The 22600-nt window shown below is 34.1% G+C and overlaps 4 protein-coding genes and 1 long non-coding RNA gene across 5 annotated transcripts in view; 4 read left to right on the top strand and 1 right to left on the bottom strand.

Annotated features, from left to right (window-relative positions):
• The first annotated feature begins 56 nt into the window (after positions 1–56).
• On the top strand, positions 57–3084 carry LOC106657925. Its single transcript, XM_014379640.2, has 10 exons — positions 57–181; positions 838–1010; positions 1072–1215; positions 1270–1449; positions 1512–1639; positions 1705–1866; positions 1937–2151; positions 2209–2423; positions 2497–2768; positions 2837–3084. The coding sequence occupies exons 3-10, from the start codon at positions 1087–1089 to the stop codon at positions 3048–3050; spliced, it is 1515 nt and encodes a 504-aa protein (XP_014235126.1). The 5' UTR covers positions 57–181; positions 838–1010; positions 1072–1086; the 3' UTR covers positions 3051–3084.
• Positions 3085–6564: 3480 nt separating this feature from the next.
• On the top strand, positions 6565–15915 carry LOC106657763. The gene is made up of 20 exons (XM_023462636.1): positions 6565–6619; positions 6706–6857; positions 6951–7271; positions 7330–7457; positions 7530–7906; positions 8517–8731; positions 8791–9062; positions 9145–9290; positions 10595–10716; positions 10783–11100; positions 11482–11612; positions 11676–11837; positions 11923–12137; positions 12212–12426; positions 12480–12751; positions 12829–13026; positions 15147–15267; positions 15321–15592; positions 15649–15808; positions 15886–15915. Exons 1-20 carry the CDS (start codon positions 6565–6567, stop codon positions 15913–15915), a joined length of 3882 nt encoding a protein of 1293 aa, XP_023318404.1.
• Positions 14200–14626, top strand: LOC111694580. The gene is made up of 3 exons (XR_002763665.1): positions 14200–14282; positions 14340–14467; positions 14544–14626. It is a non-coding gene; the product is annotated as an uncharacterized LOC111694580 (long non-coding RNA).
• An 858-nt stretch (positions 15916–16773) lies between the features above and the next one.
• On the bottom strand, positions 16774–18816 carry LOC106657931 (cathepsin L1). The gene is made up of 5 exons (XM_014379646.2): positions 18653–18816; positions 18385–18561; positions 17482–17841; positions 17152–17312; positions 16774–17080 (listed from the first exon to the last, which is right to left on the bottom strand). Exons 1-5 carry the CDS (start codon positions 18782–18784, stop codon positions 16885–16887), a joined length of 1026 nt encoding a protein of 341 aa, XP_014235132.1. The 5' UTR covers positions 18785–18816; the 3' UTR covers positions 16774–16884.
• Positions 18817–21124: 2308 nt separating this feature from the next.
• Positions 21125–22600, top strand: part of LOC106657998 (transcription factor E3) — a 48621-nt gene continuing 47145 nt past the window's right edge. The window contains exon 1 of the mRNA XM_014379759.2: positions 21125–21874. Within this exon, the coding sequence (XP_014235245.1) occupies positions 21693–21874 (182 nt within the window). The 5' untranslated portion in view covers positions 21125–21692. The remainder of the gene's footprint in view (positions 21875–22600) is intronic.

Genomic DNA, 22600 nt, shown 5'->3' with positions numbered 1-22600 from the left:
CTTTGAACTTATGTTAACTAGGTTTACGAAACTTTCCGACGTAGGCATACGTAAACGGAATGTTTTAAGATTCACTTCTCGCAGACCACTTTGCTTTCGAAATATTCTCAGCTCAGCAAGTATCAACATGGAGGAATTTGCTCCACACTTGCTTCTTCTATTGATTGGTTTGACTGTAACAGTAATAATATTTTTTTTTGAAATTATAATCTACAGATACTCAAATTGAATGAGTTCTCGTTGGATGCACATATGAAAGACAAAAATGGTGGCTAAACTTTTGTTGTTTGAAATTATTTACGAGTGTAGTATTATGAGTTTAATGATCAATAAAATCTGCAAAACAAATCGTGCGAATTCATAGATTTTCTGATGTGAAGATTAACAACATGCGATATCAAAATTTCATAAGTCTTCGATCGAGTTGACTTCTATCGCTTGATGTGGAAGTAAAATTGTTGCGTCCTTTTTTACAAAAAACGATCGTTTCGATTAAACGGCATAAATCACATTGTTTGAATTATAAAACACATAAACTAAATTCATTTTAACAGCTTCAAGTAATGCGAGTTAATATAAAAAGCAAAAGATTTCGTTTAATAGTGCTTAAATCATATGATAATATAAAATGAAATTATTATTTTTCCATTTGCTTTTGTTATTTGAAAACATAATGACAGACTTGAATACCAACTTTATTTTTGATTATTTTAATTATAAAAATGCACCGAGCATTGTTGGATATTCTTGCAGTTCTATCGAAAGTAATTCTTTTTTAAAAATACTAAATGTTTCTTATCATTTTTTTTCTTCTACAACGATATTTTGTACTTGCAGATAATATTTATTTGATCAAAACTCTGAATCAACGTGGAATTTCTATTTCACTCACGAGTACTAATAGTTTGCACGAAATACATAGATCGGCTTCAACTGAAAATTGGAAATTAGGCGTTTTTCTAGACCTAAGGTGTTTAGAACAATCAACTATTCTTGGAATATTTTCAGAAGTAAGTTGGATATGATTGCACGAATTCCTCACATCGTTCAATATATTATAATTATGATTAGGCAGCAGTAAATCGTATGTATGGAAATCTTCATTACTGGCTTATAATAAGTCAAAATTTAGATGCCGCGGCAGCGTGGATTGATAATTATTCACTAAGCATTAGCACTGATCTCGTCATTGCTGTTCCTTCAAATAATAATTCGGTAAATATGATGAATTTTAATGACTGGAAACATAAATGAAAATATATTTTGAAGGCAGAGGGCTTTATACTCTATGATGTTTATAACATCTGGAAAGAAAGAGGTGGAAATTTGAGCGTAAATTTTTTTGGATTTTGGAACTCAAGTGGCAAAATAACAATTCATTCTCAGAACAGTAAAATATTAAAACGAGCTAATTATCAAAAATTGAAATTGAAAATATCATTTTTTTCGGTATGATTTGAAATATTCTATAAAAAAACACAACAGTACTAAACTAATTTTTGTTTCTTCAGAGCAAATATAAACCTCCAAATATGACGTTCGAAGATTATTTACAGGATTATTCAAGTTCCCCTAAAGATGGACTGTCAAAATTTGGTTTTAATTTGATAAAGCATCTTACGGATCTATACAATTTCTCGTAAATTTAAATGTTTCTACGCTATTATCTGATTGCATCGTTATATTTATGTGATTAAATTTTAGATTAGTTAGCGGAGATATAGGTAAATGGGAAGTTGGAGATAAGTACGGTCCTATCTTGAGAGCATTGAGCAAAGACCAAATAGATCTTACTGGGAGTCCAGCCACGATGAATGTCAAAAGAACGTATCTAGTGAAATACATATTTCCAGCTTGGCCTTTTAGGTAGTTATATAATTCTAAATTCTCGTCACGGTAATGTATGCTGCCATTTTTGCAATAATTTTTACTTCAGAACCTGTTTTATATTTCGTAATCCTCAACGTAAAAACATAGCTATTAATGAGATCCTTGGACCTCTAGCCACTGATACCTGGTCCTTGAGTCTAGTAATTTTTCTATTAAGCGCTTGGATTTTAGCAACTGTTTTTAAATACGAAAATATAAATAGTACAATTATGAGATATTCAGAGTCAATTGTCGTTATAATTGGCGCTCTATGCCAACAAGGTAACAAGTATATTGTTTTCAACAATGATTTAATTAAATGAATTTTTAATACCACAGGTACGGAAGTTCCAATGAAACATATATCTACCCGGATTGCCTTTTTTCACATCATGATGTTTAGCTATCTCTTTTACAATTATTATTCAGCAAGCATAGTTTCTGCGCGTTTAAATGAACCAATTTTTAAAATTAATGATTCACTAAACGAGCTTTCAAAGTTGAATATGAAATTAGCATCTGAGTGGATGGTTTATTTCGAGCTATTTATTAAAGTACAAATAGATTCTCTCCGCATTTCTAAGAGATTTTATGGAATTTATTGATGGTTTTTCATTGCGAATACAGAAAATGGATTGGGATGTTCAAACATTCTACAACAAAACTTGGTCAACCATTCCAGAAGCTGAACAGTTTATGTTACCAGAAAAAGCAATGCACATGGTACAAAATGGTGGTTTTGCATATCACGCTCATCCAGACGTAAGCTATCCATTCGTCCATCGATTTTTCAGCAATAAGGAAATTTGTGAACTTATGGAAGTTCATCTTGCACAACCCACTTTTTCAACTTTTGCCGTTAGCCGTAATAGCACATTAACGGAAATTTTAAAAATCGGGTAATTTACAACGCAATAGTTGAACTTTACTTAGTTTGCATATAATAAATATTATTAAACAATTTTAGATTCGTTAGATTATCTGAAGTAGGTTTACGAAAACGGCAACATTTAAGATGGACATCCATACGACCTCGTTGTCAAAAATCAATTTTAAATGCGTCTAGTATAAATATTTACGAATTTGCTCCTCATTTAATCATTTTATTATTGGGTATGGCATTTGCGTTTGGTATATTAATAATTGAAAAAGTTGTATACAGTTTTAAAAACGTACAATAATTTGAAATGTTACTTTCCAAAATAAAAAATAATAAAACCGACTTAACTTTTAAATAATTGTTTATAAAAATAAAATCATTTGTCTACTTTGTTGTATTTTTAATATTTTTAATTCATACCTCACTTCTTAAAATAAAAATGTTTATGTTCTCAATATTCAAAATTAGCGTTTTCATTTTTGAGAGCATGCTTGAAAGTGATACCTCCAAAATTACAAGCATAATTTTTTCTTTAGACAGTAGGGGAGAATGGGTAATTGCGGAGCGCTCATAATAAATTTATGATCCCCTTGTCAATATCACATGTATGATAGTTCAAATTAAACCTGAAGTTACAATCTTTCGATTAAAATTCTTTTTTTTACAAAATAATTATTTTCATCCAAATTGAACTGAAACAATTCGTAACGTTGCACCGCAATTGGATAACCTGCGTCTTTTGTGGCGCATATCTCGTTCGATTATGGCGCAGTATAATGTTAGTATGAAATGCAAAAACACATGTGCTTGGCAATTGTGGCGCATCATATTTTACTCAAATTATTCGAATAAACAAGCTAATGATTTAGGTTATGTAGATCACACATTTGTTATTGTGCTTATTGTGGCGCGGGTAATGTAGACCTCAATTGGAAATTAAATGATAATCAGCGCCCTCTGTAAATTCAATGTGGCCGTCCCATAAGAACCTACGAGTCACCCGAAAATTGTTTTAGTCGAGTTTCGGGTGGCTCGAAGGTTCTTATGGGACGGCCGCATTGAATATACAAAGGGCGCTGATTATCGTTTAATCCCCAATACATGTACTACTTGGGCGCCATAATCGGCCGCTAGAATACGCCATATTAGGAAAAAAACAATAACTTCTTAATTTGTAAATTACTCAAATAATAATTGATAAATCGTTAAAAATAAAGCATCATGTTAAAGTAGAGCACAAATACTTCTTTTCCATCATAGTATTAGCCACTTCCGAGCAGTAAACTCTTCGTATCATTAAGTTTTGAGACTCGCAGTATTACTATTTGACAACATCATTAATTACATTAATTGTAGTTAATTGTTAATTGTATTTTTTAACAATTTTTTTTGCATAAATTAGATAAGTGTTCTGCATAGAATATTGTTGTTGAATTTCAGTTTAAACAAATATTTCTAATTATGCTAAATAGACGTGAGCCACAATAGTACACGCACCGCAATAGGTGATTCTCCCCTATCTACTTGGCATTTAAAATAATCGATGTAAATTAGCCTAAAAGTAAAAAAAAAACGGTTTTTTTCCTCGCCTAGACGAAACGAAAAATTTATTATCCAAAAAAATATTCTCTGAAAAATTTGAACCTTTTAGAATCCTCGCTACTAATTGAAATGGCCATGTAAATTTTTTCAAAGTCATTAAATTAAATTTAAAAAAAATTTATGTATTTTGATTAATTCGAAAATTTTTTCGTGCTTTGCCATCTTTTCACCTTGAGAAAATAGGCAGAGAACAGAAAAATTTTAACATTCAATAAATACGTATGAATTTTTCAAGATTTTTAAAGGACTTTTTGGAATTTTTAAGGACCCAAATTTATTATAGATAATTTTTTTCATGATAATAACTTTTTCAAGCTTAGAAGACTATGACAACCTTTATTTTGATGTTTTTAAGGTTGCAATACAGCCTTTCAGAAAAAAATTTAGTAGAAGATTCAAAAACTGAAATTAAAATTTTGATTTCTGGGCTGATTTCGATATGAGAGCGCACAGTCTAAATGGGCTTTGCAAAGCGTCATATTTAGCCGTCCTTTGATTTTTATTATGCTATACTATAAAAGTGGTGAGGTTTTTAGCGTGAGCAGTTTATAATCGCTATGATCGGTCGTTCAGTAGCTTGCAATTGTTTATTGGCGCGCCAATACATTGTTGTAGAAAGTTAAGAAAGTGGAATGTTAACCTAATGATGTCTTAAGACTAATTTTAATTGATTTCCTCGAAGGGAAGCTGAGGCGAAAAGCTGACCCATTGCGTATTTTTACAGTTTATAACATAATCTTCGTTTATTTTATTTTTCTATTTTAAATATTGAAAAATGGCAAAATGAAATAAGAAAAGAAGAAAGCGCGCGCTGAAAGTCAGGCTAGTTTTTATTATACAGGGTGCATAAGTAGCGCCATGCAGAATTGAGATCTGAAGTGGCATCTTGCTGCTATGAGCTGAAAGTAGCACTTCATTGCGTTGCTCTGCAACAGCAATATAGTCCAGTCCAGTTAGATCTGACTCTATGTTAAAAGTGAAAAAATTCGCAACCGGCGTTTCTCACCGGGATTCGTTAGGGTTCGATGGTAGAAATGAAGTCATAACAAATGCCACAGTTGAGTCGATTGGAATTTCAACAATTGGGCCCTTTGAAATTAGGAAAATCGGTTTTTCGGCTACAGATTGAAAACCGTACATTTTATGAAAAAAAGTTTCAAACAAAAGTTGTAGGTCCTTGCAAGACCTTCAATTTGACATATATGTCAAATTAAAAATTAGGTCTTGCAAGGACCTACAACTTTTGTTTGAAACTTTTTTTCATAAAATGTACGGTTTTCAATCTGTAGTCGAAAAACCGATTTTCCTAATTTCAAAGGGCCCAATTGTTGAAATTCCAATCGACTCAATTGTGGCATTTGTTATTACTTCATTCCTACCATCGAATCCTAACGAATCCCGGTGAGAAACGCTGGTTGCGAATTTTTTCACGTTCAAAACTAATTTGACTGGACTAATATTATGTTGCTAAGAAGTGTTGATACATGATCATAAAAAGATACAGATACGTATTTCTACATGAATAAATCGATTGGATCCACCATGTAGATTTTAAAAAATCATTTGATAGGTATTTTATTGTTTTTCAATTAATGCACGGAACGTATGTTACATTATAACAAGGAGCATGACGTTACGTTAATTTTAAAAATGTTGTACCTTTTGTAACTTGCTTAAAATGCGCGCGAAGCACGACAAGCGATAGCTAGTATTATATAAATTAATTTACATTTAACATATTGATGTACTGTCATTTACCATTTCAAGATATAGGTGTCATTATCGATAATTATGACGTTTACGTTTAACAGGTATTGCCCTTGACCTTGAAGAGAAAGACGGTCGTTCATTTTTTATTATGCATAAAATTGTAAGAATATTTTTTGTAAGGTTGAAAATCAGTTCAATTAGTTTGTAGAAATCGATTGTATTCGATTCTCAGCTGTTCATGTGAATAAGAAATAAAGACGAAATTTCCAGGCGATACAATTGGAACATTGAAATTCACTATCTCAGTGCATTTCTGCAGTCTTCATGATCAGTATAGAAAATTAATATGATGAGAAAAATTAATCTTTTATAATGTTATTGCATGTCCATTGGAACTTTTGGAAAAAGTATGATTATCGAGCTTTTGTTTATGTTTGCATTACTTGCAATTATTTGTGCAGACACAACAAACGATTTCGTAATCGATTTTTTCTCTTATAAAAATGTCTCACATGTCGTTGGCTTCTCATGCAATTTGCTGGAAGGTAACTGCTATTGGTTCTTGCTTACTTATTATTAGATATACTTTGCTCCATACTTTTATGTTTAGTTATCATAAATTTTAATTGTTTTACATCATGTAGATAATGCATATTTGTTGAAGAGATTCAATGAAAAAAACATCGCAGTTTCTCTAAAAATTTTGGATGAAAAAACTGTAATAGATCTTATAGCTCATACTAACTACTGGAAACTTGGTATTTTAATAGATGTTCGCTGCTACGTCGATGATTTGGTAACTTCGCTATTTGTTAAAGTAAACTGAATCTTCTGACGATAAAACTATAATGCCAATCTGAAAACTTTAATTAAGATGTGAAAATTGTAGGCAGCAGATTCTCGACTGTTTGACGAACTGCGGTATTGGCTCATACTCAGCCATGACATGTCGGATGTTTTACGCACTTTAGATGACACCAGCTTTGGCATATCCACAAATCTTGTCATCGCCGTAACGTCTTTTGACGGAAGTGGTTATGAGCTATACGACGTTTACAACCTATTCAAGGATCGAAACGAAAACACAAGAATCATGTTTTATGGTAATTGGTATGAAAAAGGTGGGCTCCACGTCGTACGTTCGTTACAAAATAAGATTGCCAGGCGATCGAATTTAAATCACGTCGACCAAAGGGCTATGTTTTACAAGGTGATAAGGTGAAGTTTAGAAGTTTTATTATTGAAAATAGTATACAATTTTTTTACAGTGTGCACATAAGCCACCCGAAATGCTGTTAGAAGATTATTTGGATGATTTCACACACAGAACTTGGGATGCCAGAGCTAAATTTTCTTTCAATATATTGAGGCATCTCTCTGATCTTTATAATTTTACGTAAGCAGTTTACTTTTTTTTCGTTCAAAAGTCATGTAACATTTATTTTTTAGTTCATCCTTCATTTTTCAGTTTATCAATTACTGAATCTGAAAAGTGGCCAGAAGGAGATAGACTCGGACCGATGCTTCGAGCATTGATTAACAAAACGATAGATTTTACGGGTACAACATTGACCATGGACATACAGAGAACGTACCTCATGAAATTTGTGCATCAAGATTGGCCATTTAGAACTTGCTTTATATTCCGAAATCCGCAGCCAAAAAATTTAAAAGTTGGGGAATTGCTACGACCTTTGAGCATGAAAACTTGGGTGCTAACGGGAATAACCTTGTTTGCATTCGTTTATTTTCTCGCGTTACTACTGCGTTACGAAACAAGCGATCGCACCTGGATTAATTATTCAAATTCAATTCTTTCGGTCATCGGTGCTCTTTGCCAACAAAGTGAGTTTGTATGTACCTGGAGATTTTAAAATTTTGCAAATTGATCAATTCGGTTTAACAAGTTGAACGTGACGTTATAACATGTATATGTATCGATATATATGGGTGATTATGAAAAAAAGAAAATTGTCTGTCCTAGACTGCACAAGCCGTTGGCAGCTGAACTTGATCTTTTATGATCATTATAACGCATGAAACTCAGCGCTATAACGATTTTTCGGCCAACATGGGCATTTCAAAAATTATATATGATGAACATTTAGAAAATTAATAGTTAGGCACTTTAAAGTTTTATTATTCAGAAAAAAACTGTTAATATTATTAATGTTCTTTTATGTAACGTTTCCAATAACAATTTCTTTAAAATAGTAAATAGTAGTTATGAAAAATCAGCATGATAGAGATAAAATATTCTCTTTACTCATTTTAATTAACATATTGGAACGATTCATAAAATGATTCCTTAAATATATAAAAGAGTAAATTATATGCAGAATATATAAAAACTGCAATCTTAGACGGTCGAATTCAACCGACAACGGTCTATGTAGCACACAATCATTTTTTGATAATCTCTTACGTATTGATGATTTTTTTCAACAAAAAACAGGTACAAATGTGCACTTGAATCATCCATCAACACGCATAGTGTACTTATTTCTTATGGTATTCAGCCTCCTTATGTACAATTATTATTCTGCAAGTATCGTGTCAGTCAGATTAAATGAGCCAATTTTTAAAATTAAAAATTCCCTTTTTGAAATGACAAACTTAAATTTGAAAATGTCATCAGAGTGGATGAGTTATTTGCAGTATTTTTTAGAGGTAAATTATAATTAATAATACTTTATGCTACTGAATAATTTATTATTTTCATAATTTAGCACGGTGATGTTGAAGTTAAAAAATTTGTAAGTAATAAATGGTCGCAAATACCGGAGAAGCAGCGTTATGTCGAGCCTGATCAGGCACTGTTGATGGTTCAGAAAGGCGGATACGCTTATCATACGCACCCAGAGGTGGCATATGCTTATATAGATAAGTTATACACGCATAGAGAGAATTGCGAATTAATGGAGGTAGATCTTGCTAGGCCACATTATACCGCATTCGCTGTGACGTTCAACAGTTCTATAGAAGAATTAGCAAGGATTGGGTAACTTATCACCGAATTTTATATCACTCGTAATTTTGTTCTGAATGGAAATCATTTTTTTCCTTCATTTTTGAACCTGCAGCTTGACAAAAATTACCGAAGTTGGACTGAGAAATCGACAGCTGTCCAAATGGGTGTACAAAAAGCCACCCTGTCGCAACGACATTTTAAGCGCAACGAGTATAAACATATACGAATTCGCGCCACACCTGCTACTTCTGGTCATTGGTATGATGTCAAGCGTTTGGATATTCACGCTTGAAAAGCTCTTATCGTATTATCGCGTGATTTGGGGACGTAGAGAAGCGAATCATCCTGGAGTTTAGTCACTGAAAATGTACGGCTTGATGCATTTGCTTTTTGACTTATTTTCATAAATATACATCGAATTGGACATATAGCTATAGCCCGCATGTAAATGTTGATGTAAAAAATTATAACTAACGTTTCAATAATCAAAAGTAATAAAAGTTATATAACTGAATATCCTCTGGATATTAGAAATGCTTTATTTTCATCATTTATAGTATATTACTGCTCTAGGCCGCAAAAAATAGAAAAGTCCCAGAGTAAAAGTAATTAGTGGGGCTTTCTTTTTTTGCGGCATAGGCCTGTATACTATTTTTCAAACACAGTGGCCCGAAAATCGCTCTTCCCGCTTTGCGCAGCTGCAGGGAAGTAGTCACTTTCGGGCCGCTGGTATGAAAATGTAATTATCCCCCCTTAAATTTTTTAAGCTTTATATGTAGAAAAAGGTACAGCGCCTTTTACTACAAAGTGTATAAAAGTAAAATAATCTAATTTAATAAAAAAACGTACCTTTGAATCGAAAATTTTTTTGTATTATTAAAAACTTCTAAATTTTGGTTTTTCCATTTTTTATTATCAGTAAATATATTTATCTCCAATTCTTTTGACAGTATATTTCAAAAAAGTATCACAACATGCTTTTTAACTTATGAAAGTTTTGAACTGCAAATAAGAACTAAAAAGTATCCGCGTTAAAAAATGTATAGCTTTACATCTTATACGAGCCAATCAATAAAGAAGGTGTAAGAATGGGTTCATTTATTGCAATCGAAAAAACTAGCAGTCACGCGATAGTGTCACATAGGTGACATTAAACTATAGTATTCGAGTCTTAACACTTCAATATAAGACGTTTATTTTATTGTTACTCAAACAAGCTTGTACTGCGATGTGCTTGATAACAAAAAATATTCATAATTTTCGATATAGATTCAAGTTTTTTTTTAATTTTGTGCAAAATTTTGTACGATGATCTTCTTATTTTTCCTTTATTTTATATCTATATTCAGCACTGTTCAATCTAAAAAAGACAATAAATTTATAGTTGATTACTTTGTGTTTAAACAAACTTCTCAAGTTGTTGGATTTTCTTGCAATGCTTTGAAAGGTAGTGTATTTTGAATTCATTTCATTTTACTGAGTAAGAATTAAAGAAGTTATTTTTCCTGAAATAGATGATATACAACTTCGGAAAAATTTGAGTTTTAAAAATATCATGTTAGGAATAAATAAATACAATGAAGTGTCGATGAACTTGTTTGCTCAAACAAAATATCATAGATTAGGCATATTTTTTGATGTTCGTTGCTACGATACCAAGATCATTAAAACTAAATTTCTTGAAGTAAGTCACGAAAAATATTACTAAAAAATTTTAAGCAAACCAATTGAAACTATGTTTATTGTTAAGGCAAACGAATTACGTATATTTGGTGAATTACATCACTGGTTAATATTAGGGTCAAATTTATCGAGAATTTTGGATATAATTGAAGATGAAGCGTTTGGCACGTCTACAGATTTTGTTATTGCGATACCATCAGCAAGAAACGATAGTTTCATACTTTACGACGTGTATAATTTATTTAAAAATCTTGGAGAAAAACTCAAAGTTATTTCATTAGGTCACTGGTTTGAAGAGGAAAACATTGTTATCCGTTTAAATCAATCCAAAATTATTAGGAGATCTAATATGCACCAAATTTCGATAAGAGCAATGCTCTATAAGGTAGTAAATGGTTTTATTTTTCATAAAAAAAAAAAATAAAGAATCCAACTAAAAAATTATAACAATTATTTTATTTACTAATTTTATAAAATTCTGAAAATAACAATTTAACAGAGATAAAAAAATTTTAGTTTAATAAAAAATTGTTGCTTGTATGTCCTCTTAACAAGTTGATGAAAATATAAAATATCTAGACCTACGAAATGAATTTTTGAAAATAATGTGTGCTCTTATATTGTTTAATAAAATAAAAACATAATTAATTCATACTTTCATAAGTTCAAAGTGGAAAGAAAACTAAAAAATAAAGTTTAAATCATAACGTTTATTATTATCATAATGTAATAATTTCATAAAAATTAATAAATTATATGTCTCAAGTGCGCTCATAGACCAAACGGAACTGCGCTAGAGGAATACTTGGGCGATTACAATGCTCTTAACAGCTGGGATGCTCAGCATAGATTTGCATATTTTGTACTTCAGTATCTATCAGTATTATACAATTTCACGTACGTCGTCTTGATTTAACTTATGATCATTTTTATGGTTCAAAATTGTTCTTTTGATTTTAGTTTGAATTTAATCGAATCCAAAATGTGGGAAGCAGGAGACGCCTTGGGTCCTATCGTTCGAGCTCTGATAAACGATTCAATTGACATTACTGGCTCACCTATATCGATGAGTGAGAAAAGGGTAAATGTATCTAAATTTGTTCATCAAGATTGGCCTTTCCGGTAATATTATAAATTAAAAATTGAATAATTATTATTGATATTTACAAATTTGTAATTAAAACAAATTTATTCTGAAAATTCTTAGAACTTGTTTTATTTTTCGAAGTCCTCCGAAAACTAACATAAAAACTCAAGAATTGTTACGTCCTCTTAGTACAGATGTATGGTGCTTGACGATTGTACTTCTTACTGTGGAGGTAATTTTGTATACCATAATCTTACGCTATGATGGTACTGAATCTATATTCATTCGCTTTTCGGATTCATTATTGACTACAATTGCTTCTGTGTGTCAACAAAGTGAGTTTATGAAGTCGTTACATAATTTGATCGATTAAGATAATCTTTTTTCATTTATTATAACTTATTTACAGGTTCAGATGTTGCAATGAATAGTTTATCAACTAGAATCTGTTATATATTTTTATTACTTTTCTCTTTATTATTCTATAATTTTTATTCAGCAAGCATCGTATCATCTCGCTTTGGCGAGCCCATTTACAAAATCAACAATTCCTTGAACGAAATGAGCAAACTAAATTTAAAATTATCTTCTGAATGGACAGTTTATTTACCCTACTTTTTTAAGGTATATAATAGTTTTTCATTTTTTTTCATTTATTTATTTACCAATATCTTTAGTACAAAGACTGGGAAGTGCAAGAATTTTACAAAAACATTTGGCAACATATACCCGAAAAACATCGTTTTATGAGTCCGGAACAAGGCATGGATTTGGTTCAAAAGGGTGGCTTTGCATACCACACACAGCCGGAGGTCGCTTACCCATTCATCAATAGGCTGTACAATCATCGAGAGACTTGCGAATTGACGGAGGTCGATTTGTCTCGATTTAACGTTGCCGCTTTTGCAGTAACGCTCAACAGTAGTATCGTAGAAACGATGAGAATTGGGTAAGCAAGGTTTGCGAAAAAACAATTTTTTCCTCTCGTCGTATAAAAATCATTCGCACTATTTATGTTATGCATAGGTTGACAAAAATCGCGGAGATTGGTCTGCGGCAGCGACAGCTCACCAGGTGGCTTCACCGGAAGCCGCATTGCCGCAAAGACATTTTAACTGCATCTAGCGTAAATATATACGAGTTTGCGCCACATCTGGTGCTTCTTGGGATCGGCATGATTCTGGCCTTAGTCGCCTGTATCGTTGAAATACTTATCAGCAATCGGCAAATTATTATTCTGCGACTCTTTAGACTTAAAAATTTTACAAGTTCCGGCTCAATTCGAAATTTCATGAATTCGTGACATACTTTTTTATTTCAACTGATATGTACGTGCGACTTTTTCATTAATAAATGAGTGAAATGTTATCGATGTGTATCGTAGTCAATACTTATGAATAATTTCAATCAAATACATAATGATGTAAGAATAAATAAGATTACACCTGTCGTTCAAATTCCATTAACGATTATTACTTATAAATAATAAAGTTTTTGGATCGATTCGCCTACGAAGAAACCAAAAATAAAATATATTAACGTATAGATTACTAAGTCAGTAGCACTAGAGTTATTGACTAATAGCAACAAATAATATGCGTCAATCATAAACTCTTGTCACTTGGATCGATTGAAGTAGCTCATAAAATGCAATTTTTTTGAACTACATCAAATAAAAAACTACGACTGACTAAATTTAACTGCGTGGGCGACGGTCTGCGATGATTTTTTATTTTTTGATCAAACTCGCTTTGTTTGTAAATACTCAAGCGAGTTATGAAAATAATCTTTTCTTAGATTACTTTAACTGCAAAAAATCACAGGGAGTAATTGGATTTTCATGCAACTCTTTTCAAGGTAAAGAAATGAATTGTCTAATTTGAATAACCTATATGAAATAAAACCACCCTTTATTGCAGAAGATGTACAGCTAATAAGAAATTTTAGTGCAGTTGGAATCACAGCCAATCTAAACAAAATGTTGGAAGATACGTTAACGCACTCTTTGACATACACGAAGTATTGGAAAATTGGAATTTTCTTCGACGCACGTTGTCATAGTGAAGATTTCTTTACTAGGATCATGTTTAAGGTGATCATCGAAATATTCAATAAAAAATTTCCGAAGTAATTAATATTTCAAATTTAACAACATCATGCAGGCAACAGACTTGCGTTTGTTCGATGATCTGCATCAATGGCTTATTCTCGGTTCAAATCTCACAAATATTTTAAATTTATTAGACGACACTGCCTTTGGTATTTCCACAGACTTGGTAGTTGTTGTACCTGGCAGTGAAGAAAGTGTCTTTCTTTTTTACGATGTTTATAACTTTTTGAGCCATCGTGGAGAAAAATTGAAAGTCGATCTGTTAGCAAAGTGGCAAAACGACATTGGGTTGAAAATTATATTAACTCGACCGAAGGTTGTAAGAAGATCGAATTTACGCGGTGCTATTGTGAAAGGGATATTTTACAAGGTAATGTATTGAATGATAGACTGTTCCAAATGTCCATTTTTGATAGCCAAATTACAGTGCTCGCATAAACCGGAAGGCATGGAACTAGTGGATTATTATAATACGTACACTATTGGTACCGGCGACGCGCAATCAAAATTTTCTTACCATATTCTCTTGCATCTTTCCGATTTATATAATTTCACGTAAGTATGCTAAATACTGAGTAAATATTCCAAACTCTGACACGAGTGTTTGTTTTTTATTTTTCGCTGAAAATAGACTCGATGCTCAGGAAACCACGAAGTGGATTCCAGGTGACACATTGGGTCCCATAGCGAGAGCTCTAATAAATTATACGGCAGATTTAACAGGTACTCCGATTTCAATCAACGCTAAAAGATTGAAAATCATAAGATTCATGCATGCAGACTGGCCTTTTAGGTAAAGATAACACTTTTAATATCACCGCATCATTGTTTCATTATTTTACAATCGTTCAAGTTTTTGAATAGAACTTGCTTCATTTTCCGGAATCCACAACCAACAAATATCAAAGTCGCGGAAGTTTTTCGACCTTTAGAAAATCAAGTTTGGCATTTAATGCTTTATCTTTTGATTCTATTAGCTTGGATTTGGTCTCTATTGTTACGTTTTGAAGGCGTTACCTCAATGCACATGAGAATATCAAATTCCTTTTTAATGATTATTGGAACAATGTGTCAACAAGGTATGTACACGTTTCTCACCTTTAAAGCTTTTTTCTAGATTGTTTCTGTCTATACAACTAGGCACGGACGCGAAGATGACGCGTATATCGACCCGCATAGTTTTTTTATTTTCTATGATATTCAGCGTTTTGATTTATAACTATTACTCGGCAAGTATCGTCTCTGCTCGTTTAGACGAGCCAATTTTCAAAATAAACAACTCGCTTAACGAGTTCTCCAAGTTGAATTTACAAATGGCTTCAGAAGACATGATTTACTTGGAATTTTTCCTCAAGGTACTTGATATACGTATTGCTTACCACCATCGAAATTTGTATGCTTTTTAAAGTTTCCAGAATGGGAAGTTCAGCAATTTTATAAAAACTACTGGCTAAAATTACCCAAATCGAAGTGGTTTATACCACCCAAAGACGGAATTAAATTAGTGAAGGACGGCGGCTTTGCCTATCATACGCACCCTGAGGTTGGCTATCCACACATTGAACAGACTTTCGAAAATCATGAAATTTGTGAATTAACGGAAGTAGATTTAGCTCAAAAAATATTTACCGCCTTTGCAGTTACTTGGAACAGTTCGATCGTCGAAATAGGACGTGTTGGGTGAGCAAAAAAAAAAGAAAAGTATGCCTGTGAGTAATAAAAATGTCTTTTCACAGGCTAACAAAAATTGCAGAAGTTGGCTTGAGACGTAGACAACTGAATCGTTGGTTATTTAGGAAGCCACACTGTCGTGTAGACGTACTCATGGCATCGAGTATTAATATGTACGAGTTTTTACCTCATTTAATACTTTTAGCGGTAGGAATGATCATTGCGGTAATTTTTTTCATTGCTGAAGTGTGCATTGAATACTATAATCGAGGTATTTTTAACATAAAAACTCCAAAACAAAGCCCGGATCACCAAGAAACGTTGAAATGTAATTAACCTTTAGACGCCGGGGGTGGTCGACATGTCGATCATCCGAGACTCGGGGTGTATGAAACTAGTGAATCGATGTTTATAGACATGCATTTCAGTAAGAATAAAAAGTCATTTTTAACTGAAAAATCCCTAGCACCTGTAGGTTAGAAAAAGAGAAATCAAAAAAAGAAAAACCATATTTTATTTGGCGCTTTTTGTCATTTAATTTTATTTCACCAATTAGCTTGCAAGAGTAATTAATTAGTAAGTTAAAAATAAAAATCGACAGCTTTAACGGGTCGCTATATTTTTACGCAACATCGAATACTCCTGGCACGTATGCACTTTAGCTGAAAATATTAATTATGCCTCATAATAAGTATTAAATCCTCGCTTGCAAATAATACGCTCGAAGTGGCAGGAGCAGCAGCAGCTGTAAGAACATAATATAACGTACGAGCATCTGCACGTATAGTAATCTTAACGCCCTGTGGAGCATTGAATTTGACGTTATTTCGCAGGGCTTGCCGCGACGACGACGACGACGACTACGTCGACGTTATATATCATACACGCGCCTCGTCGATTTCACACTGCTGAACACGTGCACTTGACTGAAGCTGTTGTACAGGCGTTCGTACACGCTTATGCTTATACACATACAAAGATGAAGACGTGATGTGCGCAGATGCTCCGCTGCTTTGCTTCTCGCACTTCCTCAAACCCTCTTTACAGTGATCAAGCGTGCATATTACAGTCGAGCGAGATACGAGAGACGTCATTTGGTTGACGTATTGAAAAAACGAAAGACAATATTTGACATCGACGAATGCCTTATCATCTGCTTATTTCAACATTTTTATTTGCATTATCGGGGATGAGATTTACAGGGTATTAGAGAAAACTGCTGAAGAAAATTTGGTGTATAATTCTGGCTTTGTTGTAAAAAAAAGTATAAAAATATGATGATACTTGTCGAATGAAAAATATTAAATTTTGGCATAAGCTGCGTAATTAGCTATTCCACAGCGATTGACTCCTTTGCGCAATCGCATGTATCCGTTTTCGCCCCAGGTATCGCCCCACCAATTCTTCAAGATCCACTCGTCGGGCGTGTAACCGACAATCAGCATTGCGTGATTTACAACGTTCGACGTACAGGCTGGGTCATCGTATACTCCGGAGCTATTCGAGTAACGAGCAAAAGATTTGATTATCAATATAGCGTGTAATCATCAGAAAATATCAGCTCTTACTGGTAGAGCTGAAAAGACTGAAGACCCGCGTTGATGGAAGCGGCTATCGGTCCTATGGTAGCCACAGCTGCTTCGAGGGAAAGCTCGTCTCGCGCTGGCAAAACAGCCCATGAGGTAATGTTTACGATGCTCATGCTGCGCTGGTATTTACAAGCACCTTGCTTAGGATCAATACACATTTTTAAGTACTATTATTATATATTTTTCAAACAGGATAAAATGGTGGAATCATAAAATGAAATGTAAGTTTACGCTAACGAGCTATATTTTTTATATATTAACATTTGAGAATAGCACAATGGAAAGTACCATGTAGAATTTTGAACTCACCTCCCCTGTGTAAGGATACGAGGCATCAGCCATGATTCCACGACACTTTTCGAGATATCTCAAGGTATTTCTCAACGAGCCGCCGGTACAACCCATGTTGCCCGTCTGCGTACTGCAGTCTACCAACTGCTGTTCGCTCAACTGCACGACCAGGCCAGTTTGACGAAAAATCTGGCCCGCTAGGCTGCCTGCTATGCTGTAGGCGTAGCAACTGCCGCAGTCCTCTTGATTCTCCGGTTCGGTAACGAAGCCCTTTTCACGCCAGTCCAGTGAGCGAGGTATGCGACGCGGATCTTGTAACACGGAGGCAACCATTTCCTCGTCGCTTACTCGACGACGCCGACTTGGCACCAACTTGACCTAATTAAAAAATATGCGAATCGCCATATGCAATAATATTTTAATATTTCCATTCCCCAATCGGATTACGTATATTTTTTTTTGTCAGAAATTTTACAAGAAATTTTCTGCAGTCCCGTGATTTTCGTTAGATTTCTCAAAGAATACACAGCGCGTGAGAGAGCTTCACTGGCTATTACCGCTCGAGGCTATACCCGTGGTAAGTTCTTCGGTTCGGCTTTTTATTGGAAAAATTCATTGGCCGCAACGTGTATGACGAAAACATCAATAAAAAATCGCGTATAAGTGGAAAAATCTTGGATCCTCGGCACAATCAAAAGATCGAATATAGTGATTCCTGGGCCAAAAGATATCAGTCTCCTATCTTTGCTTTCCGCTTTTGTAATAAAGGCTCAGAGTGTGGCAAAAATCTGATACTATTATAATAAGTCAAAGAGGAAGTTCACTCGAGAGGTTGAATGAACTTTTTTAAGGATAAAAAGAAATCCTAGGACATCAGAGGCTCGTTATAATATAATGACGTAGTAATAATACGAAACGAACCAGTTCTTTGATATAGTCGCGACTGTTGAGATCTGCGTAGGTATTATCTCGGAGAGTATAATTGTGATGGCCTGCCTCGGCCAAGAGGTTGTGCTCGTAAATCTTCAGCAGGTTGTTTTCCCATGCGATGCGCCGCTGACGCTCCTCGCGCCCCGTGTACGTCTTATTATTCCGTGTCTGCACGCCGCATATAAACAGCGTTAATTTTTATTGATCGTAACGAGTCAGCGTTGCGGTGCCAGCTTCGTCCGGGCACAGCCATATTTACCTTGAACAACATCCAGTACTCGTCGAGATGTTCCGACACGTTCTTCGTGAGCTTCTGCATAAGCACAGATTGCACCAGTGCCAAATAAATCAGTATACAAAACGCGCGATTTTTATACGGATACTTTATCATTGTTATTCTTCACATTGGATACTCGTGCATACTTCGAGCATTGGTACGAACTGAATCATCGGAATCGATGCGCTACTGACACTTTCTGATTTCGCTTTGCGTAACAACATTTTTTTTATGATTACGCATACAAATTTGATTTTGTTTTTATAACACAACGTATGTACTTGTATTCTTGTGGATATTAAAAAAAAGCTTCTTCAAGAGCAAAAATTAAAATGAAAATGCTAATTCAGTAGCTGGCTAAATATTAACGTGCTAATGGCTGCAGGTCTCAAGGAAGTCGAGAAATTATACACATACCCCTTCTATATGTACCCGACGACTACATTATTAATCTCTAAAATCATAGATTAAGACCTTCCTAGTGTACCGTAGATAACGCATTAATATCTCCCTGGGACGTCACGTCTGCTGCAGATTGTCACGCACATACACATATACGCAGCTTGAGTATGACCTACATATATAAAGTCAACCCTTAAGGACTATGAATACACATATATGCACTCAGACACACATGGGCACAGTCGGCTATATTGTATATCTTGAATGTAAACTGAGAATGCCTTTGTGGCTGTGACAAAATGAACTAGCGCACATACCCTTTGAGCCATTCAAGAATTGTCTTGCCATGCACACACATACACACGTACACACTCTCTCAGCAAGATTCTACAGTTTTTCTTTCTTCTTTTATTTTTACCGAAATGAAAAAGTAATTTCGTTTGTTTTTCTTTTATCATATTGAAAGCTTCAAAAGTTTCTTTTTGTCGAATGCAATCATTATGTGTACGCAAAATTTTTCTCTCGCGGTATTCTAAAATATCTCTCGTTTCGTAAAAAACACACTGAAACGAAACATGTATTCTTTTGTGCGTACGTACAAATGCTCAAATTACGGTATTGTCAGCTTGATATAACGATATAATTCATTTCAAATGTGCAAATTATAATAAGAGAAATACTGATGATCGATTCACTAAAGTCTTTGAGTTTTTATAAAATTCCATATCATACAGTTTTTGTGCGGTAACCCTAAACCGTACAAGTTACAATATCAACGTAGAAACTAATCTCAATAATTTGATTAGCTTCTAATTGAACCATATAAAGAAATATATATACAAAAACGATAGTAGAAGCAAATTCAAACAATGACTTGCATTTTATCTTGATATTCATAGTAGTTTCGTTTTGATTGTGTATAGAGTCTTTAAGACGAAGTTTGATAAGATAATCAATTGTAACAATTCGTCAGTTCACAAAGGTAACTTATTATCAGGTACTAAAAATAATGATTCACTAATTGCATGTAATGTTCACCCGTCACCTTTTAATTACCTTTGGAATTTTGGCTAGCTCACAATACCTTTATTTCCCACTATTTATTAACAATATTTTTATCTAGGAGCTACTGATGATCAGTGCACTAAAATAATATTTGATACTAATATGATCTAGATTATGATTAGAAATCTAAAGATAATTTTACAACTACCCTGATGATTTTCACATAAGTGAAAAAATGATGTATTAATTAATCAACTGACGAAATTGTTTTTTCAATAGATTACTGAAATAATTAAATATTGGAAAAAATGTATCTACATCATAGTGAAAAATTCATTTGATATGTCATGAAAATTGAAAATTCATGCGAGATTTAATTTTTTTCCCCTTTACACCGCAGATTTTATTTCGCGACATACGGAACAAATTTATCCTGATATGGTATATGAATTTGTTTCAATAGTATAGTTTTAAAAATTTTCATTATCGTGGTTTGTTTCAAATACTTAATCCAAAGAAAACTGTTATTATACGAATTTCTATTATTTAATGACAGTTTTAGAACTCTAACATGATTAGTGATTTTTAATAATCCAGGGAATAAGCTACAAGATTAAATATTGAATAAATGAGTGTAAAAAAAATTTGACGATGTAAAGCGATTTTAAGCCGTGGCGATCGGCAACCCAGCAGACGGCTCGGTATACAAATTAATCACGTAATTTGGCGCTTGTAGCAGAGCTTGGAGAGGGGCCTGGCCTCTCACTCCGTATCTGCTGTTGTTGCTACTATTGCCACTTCGTCACTTGTAGCATCTATACAGCCATGTACAATCGCGAGCTGTGTATGTACCATAATATACACTCTTACTCAACGTGAAATCTTGGCGATATAAAGGGGATTCTGGCTTACGTGCAGCTCGCGCGCATCAACGCGCTCTCAGCTCGCTCTCGTTGCCGTCATCGTCGTCGCTTGAGAGGCGCTCTAAGCGATCCCGCTGCTTCAGTACAGACTTTTCATTGAAACTCTCACTATCACCTCTCTCTCTCTCTCTCTCTTTCTCGCTCACTTGCTCGCTCTCTTTCTCGCATGTAATATTTTTTCGATTCGTGCGGCGGGCCGTTCACAAGTGCAGCACGCGCGCGCTCTTCTGTCGTAATAGAGTTGCTATTGCCGGTCGCAGTTCAGCTCAACCTGTTGTTGCTGCTTCACATTGCGTGCATCGCTGTATAGTGTGCATATACAAGTAATTCTTTGAATATAAATCGGCCCGATTGTGCGTCGGTGTGCGTCGTCAGTGTAACTGCCTATTATAAAATACGCCGCTTATTTTTTTGTGCGCGATGAAGAGCTACTCGAGCGCCATCTTTTTGCGAATCGTCAAGTAGATCGAACTTTAGACTTAACCAGTGCTGTAGCTGAACGCTGACAATACCGACTCACATGCAAAACTACCGAAGACAATACGGCTAAAACGTGACCAATTTTTCCAGTGTTACTTTTAGATATTGATGAATGTTGTGGTGTGCATTAATGTTGAGAAGATAGTGCTTATTTTTTTCTTTCTTTTTTTTTCTTTTTTTTTTAATACATATAAACGAATTAATAAATAAACATGATGAATGGAGAATCTGGTATCGACATAAGCTTCGATCTGAACGCTCTAACGCGTTTGGGCTCGGAAGATGACAGTCTGGGCCTGGAGTACAGCTGTGACCTCGAACAAACGCTTGCGGCTGCTAGTACGCAGGACTTCATGTATTATGAGCTGAAGAGCAGAGCGCCCGACACTGGCAGGTTCGTCTCATTATTATTCGATGAGTTTATACCTAAGTGAGTAAATTTTGAGCTTTTTTTTGTGTTTTTTTTTCGCTCCAACTGTTGTTACTTCTTCTTCTTCGTCTTCTTCCTGTCGTTGAGACGTAAAACAACACCATGTGGATTGCACTTGTTGCCTTCATTGTTTACATGCAAGAGTGAAGCGCGCCAAGGGGTAGATGACATTCTGCGCTCTCCTACATACACATAGACACACACGCGTGCGCGCACACACACACAGACTTCGATTGCGCGAAAAAAGAGAGACAGATATACATATATGTATACATACAATGTGAAAGCAAAGCACATCGTTATCTAGTGCACGTTATGTTGTTGATAGCGATAAAAACGAGGCATTTGGATTTTTACACAATGCTGCGCCAAGATCTTTCTGTGTTGGTTTTATGCAGACTTTTTTTCGAGGGAGAAAAAAATCAAAGAGGCTATCTCGATCAAGAAGATAATAATGGGGAAATGAAGAGTATGAAAATTTTAATTTATCCAATGCAACTTATTACTTATGCAACAATATTTCAACATTTTATCAGGAAATTTTATTTTTAATGTTTGAAGAACGTACAAAGATAGCAAGTGTCAATTCATTTATTAACCATTGAATGTGCGGTTAATGATTGAATTTCAAACTTTTAAAAGTATTGTTTGTATTCTGAAAAATAACACAAGTTTTTATTTCACCTTTTC

The sequence above is a fragment of the Trichogramma pretiosum genome, unplaced genomic scaffold (assembly GCF_000599845.2).
Source record: "Trichogramma pretiosum strain Unisexual culture from Peru unplaced genomic scaffold, Tpre_2.0 scaffold84, whole genome shotgun sequence".
Lineage (NCBI taxonomy): Eukaryota > Metazoa > Arthropoda > Insecta > Hymenoptera > Trichogrammatidae > Trichogramma > Trichogramma pretiosum.
This window is presented reverse-complemented; position numbering and strand designations above follow the sequence as displayed.

Coding starts and splice junctions, on each gene's coding strand:
- LOC106657925 (XM_014379640.2), top strand. CDS start 1,087: ATGTATGGAAATCTTCATTACTGGCTTATAATAAGTCAAAATTTAGAT. Junction 1,216..1,269: donor TTCCTTCAAATAATAATTCG/GTAAATATGATG, acceptor TATATTTTGAAG/GCAGAGGGCTTTATACTCTA. Junction 1,867..1,936: donor TTTCCAGCTTGGCCTTTTAG/GTAGTTATATAA, acceptor TTTTTACTTCAG/AACCTGTTTTATATTTCGTA.
- LOC106657763 (XM_023462636.1), top strand. CDS start 6,565: ATGTCTCACATGTCGTTGGCTTCTCATGCAATTTGCTGGAAGGTAACT. Junction 6,858..6,950: donor GCTGCTACGTCGATGATTTG/GTAACTTCGCTA, acceptor TGAAAATTGTAG/GCAGCAGATTCTCGACTGTT. Junction 11,613..11,675: donor TCAGTATTATACAATTTCAC/GTACGTCGTCTT, acceptor TTTTGATTTTAG/TTTGAATTTAATCGAATCCA.
- LOC106657931 (XM_014379646.2), bottom strand. CDS start 18,784: ATGATAAAGTATCCGTATAAAAATCGCGCGTTTTGTATACTGATTTAT. Junction 17,313..17,481: donor CGTATCCTTACACAGGGGAG/GTGAGTTCAAAA, acceptor ATTGATCCTAAG/CAAGGTGCTTGTAAATACCA. Junction 17,081..17,151: donor CAGTCTTTTCAGCTCTACCA/GTAAGAGCTGAT, acceptor TTACTCGAATAG/CTCCGGAGTATACGATGACC.